We start from the raw sequence: 6,721 nt of genomic DNA, 5'->3' as shown, positions 1-6,721 counted from the left end.
GATGGAGTGTAATTTTGGAGAGAATGCCAACCCTTGATTGGTGGAAGGCCTACCACGTTGTTTATATGAAATATAGGCAGTTCCAATTTTTAATCTAGTTTGAATGAACGGTGGTTTTAAAATACAATGGACCCTTTTACAAATAAAGGATGGGTTTTTACTTTTTAGTGCAAAATGGTCATCTCTTTTTATTGAACCTAAATGAATTTTAAAATCCCCCAACTATGGGATGATTTTAAATTAATCATAATTGATTTCAAATTAATCTGATCTACATCAGATAGAAAAAGCCTAATAATATAATAAAAGCAAATGTAGAAAATAATAATTCAAATCTTCAATTATATTTCTAAATTAGCTCTTATATATATTTAATTACGTCTCCTCATATTTTTAATCACAAATTTAAATCAATTTTCATATATTTCACAAATATTAATTGCAAATCTTGGTATTTTGGGGCCGGAATCTATAAATAAACAGTTGTAGTGGGTCATGGGCTTAAGTGAGCAATATAATTGCATCAATGCCAGATTTCTCATTGTTCCCTTTGTTATGGCCCACCTGAGTGTTCGATCTGGTTGATTTTTGAAACCTAGGGGCAATATGAGATTCTGCATGCATCGCATAGGCCCCACACATGGCCGATAGTGGTACCACTGGAGCGGCCTCAAAAATGTGTAGATGGTGTAGTCTATGTTTGGAGACCCTAACAGCTCCAATGATGGACGTCCATAGTGTTGATCTTTTCAGGTGATGAGTGTATTTTTTAATGGAAATGTGTGTTATGCTTACAACATGATCAACCCATTTAGGGAGGGTGCAAGAATCAGTTCAATGAGGAGAATATGACCAGAATTAAAATACATATTTTAGAGCATGAATAATGTCCCAATGCACCCATTTTGTACAATTAAGGATCATGGTTTCATTAATCTGAACAATTGATATTATGGGTGGGGTGTGACCCAAAACCCATGCAAGAGGGATGATCTTGGCCATCAAATGTGCCTCTTTTTTGGACCATTATTATATATCTTGTTTTTCTCTTGACCATTTATTCATAGACCTCTTATCAAAATGGCCATTAACCTCTAGTCTAGAGAATTTTTCGAAGTACTAATAAAGACAACGGCCCTAAACATTTATATAATATCTCCTAATTAATATATAAAATCAGCAGTTTGGACCACTGTATCATGGTCCCCATTTATGCAGGCCAGTTTATCAGAACCCAATTCAAGTTTTAATGCATCAGGAATTCTAATATTTCTCCTAGCATTGATAGCACAGTAGTTATTTAAATTTACATCTTTTTGTGTCCAATGAACTCGAAAGTATCTTAACTGCAATTAAGCCTACTCTACTATAACATTAAGGATACCAAAGGTCAGCGCCGTAGTAGAATTCAACTACTTGAGGGTCGGTAGGATCATGATGTGAGTGCTTGAACTCTGCAATTCTGTTAGCTCTGCTCCTCAGCTCATCATACATGAACAGTCCATGAGACCATAAGGCACTAACATATTCTAGCTCAGTGCATGAGTCTAGAATGCTACAAAGAATGTTACTGGATATAATGGCATTGTTGAGGTTGAGCCACTTGAGCTTGGGCATGAATTTTCCTATGGCTATTGCCATTGCTGTTGTCACTTGCTGACCACCTAAGTTGAGGCCCACCAGGCTCGGACAAGATCGACCCATTTCTTCAATCGTTGAGGCAGAGACTGCCAACCAAAGTTTAAGGTCGACGAGTTTCAGGTCCTTGCAAGTGCGGATTAACTTGAGAAAAGCGGTTTCTGAGATACGTTCACAACCCCGAAGGGATATTGATTCAATTGATGGGCACCTAGCATTCAATTCAATCCAACATGATACATGTTAATAAATGGTGAATGCATTGGCTTGGATTAGCTCTTCCTTGCAGAGCTGGGGACCCAAAGAAATCCAGCCTTCTGTTTGATTAATGTCATTTCCAGTATGAATAGAAACTGGAAACAATCTCTACTGCCACAGAACCATCTTGATATATATATATATATATATAAAGAAACATTAGGAGGCCTGGATTTCTTAGTTGGTGGGTTGGATCATAGTTAGCAAACAAGGAAACTGCAAAGAAGGTACAGAGATGTTGGTGTTTGATTCTGTTTCTATTGTCAGAGGTATGCTAAAACCCAAAAGTGCTACAAATTTGAAGAATACTTCAAGTTTAACATAGTTTGGACTAGAAAATGAAGTAAGACACACACACAAAAACCAACTGTATAGGGGCATATATATTTGTGTTTATATTAGATATAAACAAGGTTGAAATAGAAAATTTAAAGTAAACTGTGGAATGGAGTTTATTGCCTATTTCAAATCCTTTCTTTTAAGTAATCTTCATATAATTAATCATCTCAATTAAAATCACCTTCTACTCAATTTTACTTACCGGTGGTCCCGATGATTTCTATTTTTTAAATTGCCCCCCAAAAGATTTTATTTTTTTATTTTTTGGGAATAAAACATGTTTTATTGAAAAAAAAAAGGAGTTTAATTCGGTCCTCCCTCCCCCAAAAAATACCATCTTTTAAAAGTTTAATCAATTATCCATTTTTTTATAAAATTTTTTATATAAAAATGATTTTAAAACGTAGTTAGCAAGGCTTCATCCAACATGAACCCCGTGGGGCCCACACGCAGATATGGTCGAAATCGTAAAGGCAACCCTAACCATCGATTCGAGTTGAATACGAAGAAACATCGAAAGCTTCGTTTTCAACGGTTCAAGAATTGTCAGAATCATCTAATCACTGTTAGTTTTTGACCCCTGGCCCACCCAAGTTTAAGCATCCAGCTAATGAAAATTTCTGATCATTCAACCATCTCTGCATTTGGAGCCCACAGATGGGGCGTTCCTTACTTAAGGTAATTAACATGAATCAATCGCAGAATCCAAACCTGTCTGCAATCATCTGAAGCATCATGTCATCGGCGAGCGGGCTGACGAAAATCGACTTAGCTCCGAATCCAGCATATCTGATAACGTAAACCGACTCCCTACAGAGCCTTGCTTGATGATCGGGTACTAGGCTCTCTTTGATGTTGTTTTCTAAGAATATTTCATTATGAGCGAAGTAGATACGATCCCAGCACTCTTGAAAATGGGCCACGCAGCGCCACGAACGGCAGACACGAGATACCGATACCAGAGAAGCAAAATCCAGGTTTGAGAAGATCTGGATTAGGATTTCTTGAATGATGGACGCCCAACATGCACTTTGGGCCTTATTATCCATACCCCACTTTGATTATTTGTTTCTTCTCTCTTTCCTACTTCTCTTTTATAAACACTCGTAAAGGGTCATGCTTTCATTTTTAGGTTTTTTTAATTACACGTTTGGACTTTTTAGTTTTTGGACGATGCACCCACACGTGTTTACAAAAGCATGCGGACAAGAGATCGGCTAGATTACGGAGAGTCCATGCTGCAGATATAGGGGATTCTTGTGCCGTCGCTTCTCATTGGTCCACGTCATCATCAATGACGTTAGCACAAAATTAAAACAAAAATAGAAATATATACGTATTCTCTCAATTGACGTGTGGGACTTATCTACGCCCCATGATGTATGATGTATGTGATAGATCCGCGTTATGCGTTACCTTACATGGCAAATCAACGTCATGGTGGGCCCTAGAAAGATTTCAACAGTAATTGTTTAATACCCACTACTTTTTATGGTGTGGTCCACTTCAGCTTCGGATTTATCTTAAATTTTTTTTGGCTCATCACTTAAAATGATTTGGAAAAAAATAGATGGATGGTGTGGATCTTACACGCACAACAAAGTGAGGCCATAGACGGTCCACGGAGAGTAAATAAGTAATGTTTCTATCATACGTATTTCGACTTCTTTTTGTTATTTGGCCTACATAATCGGGGATGACGTGCACCTATTAGACGCTACGGCTTGGACGCGGTTTGGCTAATGACCCTACCACTAGCCAATGTTAGTGGTCGGTGCTTCATGGACCCGCCATGATGTATGTGTTTCATCCACGCCGTCTATTCATTTTTTGAGATTATATAATAATATGATCTAAAAAATGAGTTAGATGCAAATCTCAAATGGACCACATCATAAGGAAACAATATTGATTGAACGCCTACCATTAAAAACTTTTTAGGGCTACGAAGTTTTTCATCAATTTGTTATTTATTTATTTTTTCCTTCATCTAGCTCTGTATGACATATTAAAGAGGTTGGATATCATATAAACATTATACTGAGCATATGGGGCTTTAATGGTGGACATTCAATCACTATTTTTATTCTCTGGTGTGGTCCACCTTAGATTTATATCTACCTCGTTTTTGGGATCAAAGACCTAAAATGATATGAAAAAATGGATGGACCACATGGATCAGGCAACGTCATTAGCCAAGCCGCGTGAATTCTTGTGCCCTCCCTTCTCATTGGTCCACGTCATCACCAATGACGTCAGTTTAGAAAAATAAAAGGAAAATATAAATACTTATAATAGAAAAATATACGTATTTTCTGTGTTGACGTGTGGAACTTTTATAGCCTCACCATCATGTACGTGTGAGATTCACTTCCGCAAAACAGTGGACATTGGACGCTTACTGTCGAGGCCGTGTTTGGCCCGTCAAATTCCATGAGAATTGAAGGGATGGGATGAGAAGGTAGCATTTATTGATGGCTGTCAGAGATTTGTCTGGGACAGGTGTAAACCAGTCAATTCAGCAAGTGCGTTTGGGTTGCGTGGACATTCCACCTAACATCCCACCTAATACCGGGTGGCCGTTTTTGGATTGCAATGGAGATGAAAGACTCCCACGGGATTCCCTTGGACGGACGTTTGGCATGTAATTTGTGAGATTGTCATGTGTGTAAATCATAGTTGGCTACGTGAACGGACCGGCCAGTCCATCTGCATTGACGACTATTGCAATCGGTGATCATCAGTGGGCCCTATACTGATATACGTGTTTCATCCAGACCATTCAGATCATCATAACAGATCAATATAGGGTATGTGACCACATCATTTGTTGATAGAAATCTCAACTGCAGTCAAATAATAGGAAAACAATATATATTGACAGCCAATCTCAATCCGTGAAATGCGTCATAGGCAGATCTATCTGAGACCCAAGAAAGGACAGATTCTGCTGTATATGAGGAACAAATGGTATGTTCACGTGTAAATGTGGGTGTGTAACTTGCATATACAGAAATTGAGCCTGTACATATATTAAGAAAATGACAATAAACAGGTAGGGAAATGACTAAACCACAAGGACACAGACAATCAAATCTGAAAGAGCCATCATTGACGAGGGGATTAACTTTGACACCAGTTTAGATGTACATCACAAATAATGCATGACAAAGAATCAACACAAGCAAAGCTTCTCGGTAGAATGCGTGCCAACAAAGCTGAATCTTCTTTGTCTGTCAATACCAGTTTCAGTACAAGCCTATAACCACTTTGTTTCCTCTCCGTCATAACTATCTTACCTGCCCAAAAGAAAAATTTCAAAAACGAACAGAAGGTAAGAAAATAAGTAGCAAATGAAGTGAGAACCATGAGCCCCATGTGCAGGAAACTAGAGCTTGCATTAATAGCAATATAATGAAGGCGAGTGCCAGCTGCACTATTGTAATACATGTTCTGTTCCATTGATAGGCTTAATAATAAAAACAAGGACATGAACCTACTTTTGGACCAGTTGCAACACAAGACATTGGTGTCATTTTGAAAAGTTGTGGAAGCAAACCTGAGTTATTACTCCATGCCACGGTGTTTCTGCGTAGAGTCCAATGAAGTCAATATTGGCTGAAATCCAATATTCGTCCGATCCACCTTTTTTTCATATGAAATTATGGAGCACAGAACAAGCAACAATAATTTTGACATGCGTATCAAAAGGATATTGTACAGCCGTCTTTAGTATTGGAAACCTGCCCTTCATCACACCGAAACATCGCTCAATTGCATTTCGCAATTGCGCATGTCAGTAGTTGAATAATTCATTCGGATTCATGGATGCTCTCCCGGTACGATACTCTTACAGATGGTATCGAACCCCATGGTAAGGGGTCATGAAGCCTGGTGAATGAGCGTAACCTGCGTCGACGACGAAATATTTTTCTACATAATTGCAGGAATTATTCTTTGTCTTTCAGCATCACGATTTTATGCAGCAAATGATGAGCGAATGATGGTGGAGATTCATTACCAGGTGACATAATTAGAGGATCATCATTTGGCGTCAATACGTTATGTAAGACCCTTACATTCGATGCCGAACCTTTCCATCTGCCTAACACGTATGATATTGACATATCAAATTGACAAGCAACAAGTACATTCTGAGACAACATACCCTGTCGGTTACGAAAGCTTGTGTGCTGTACTGCTTGTATATATGCCGGAATATGTGTCCCGTCAATTGCACCAACACAATCCTATATGGGGGGAGTTATCAAGCCCATAAGATTAGCATGAATGATGTAAAATTAAACTTTAAACTTCATAAAGGAACCCTTGGTCGATAATGGTACCTTGAAGTATGTGGCTTTATGTGGATTTGATTGAATTTCATTTGGGGTTTCTGCGCGGGCCTGTTTAACATATTCGGGATATAGGGAGACTATTGCATCCAGAATTCGGTGAAAGTGACAGCTTATAGTTTCACGTGAAC

The 6,721-nt window shown here is 38.4% G+C and overlaps 1 protein-coding gene across 1 annotated transcript; it reads right to left on the bottom strand.

The window, feature by feature from the left end:
- Nucleotides 1-1,261: 1,261 nt before the first annotated feature.
- LOC131240585 (uncharacterized) lies at nt 1,262-3,348 on the bottom strand. Its single transcript, XM_058238876.1, has 2 exons — nt 2,947-3,348; nt 1,262-1,849 (listed from the first exon to the last, which is right to left on the bottom strand). The coding sequence occupies exons 1-2, from the start codon at nt 3,282-3,284 to the stop codon at nt 1,375-1,377; spliced, it is 813 nt and encodes a 270-aa protein (XP_058094859.1). The 5' UTR covers nt 3,285-3,348; the 3' UTR covers nt 1,262-1,374.
- Nucleotides 3,349-6,721: the final 3,373 nt, after the last annotated feature.

The sequence above is a fragment of the Magnolia sinica genome, chromosome 3 (genome assembly GCF_029962835.1).
Source record: "Magnolia sinica isolate HGM2019 chromosome 3, MsV1, whole genome shotgun sequence".
In the NCBI taxonomy this organism is placed as follows: domain Eukaryota; kingdom Viridiplantae; phylum Streptophyta; class Magnoliopsida; order Magnoliales; family Magnoliaceae; genus Magnolia; species Magnolia sinica.
Note: the sequence above shows the minus strand (reverse complement) of the source record. Positions and strands in the feature narration are given on the sequence as shown.

Excerpts from the sequence above, each read along its gene's own strand:
- LOC131240585 (XM_058238876.1), bottom strand. The coding sequence starts at position 3,284 with ATGGATAATAAGGCCCAAAGTGCATGTTGGGCGTCCATCATTCAAGAA. Across the intron at positions 1,850-2,946 it reads CTTCAGATGATTGCAGACAG|GTGCCCATCAATTGAATCAA; the intron begins GTTTGGATTCTG and ends ATTGAATGCTAG.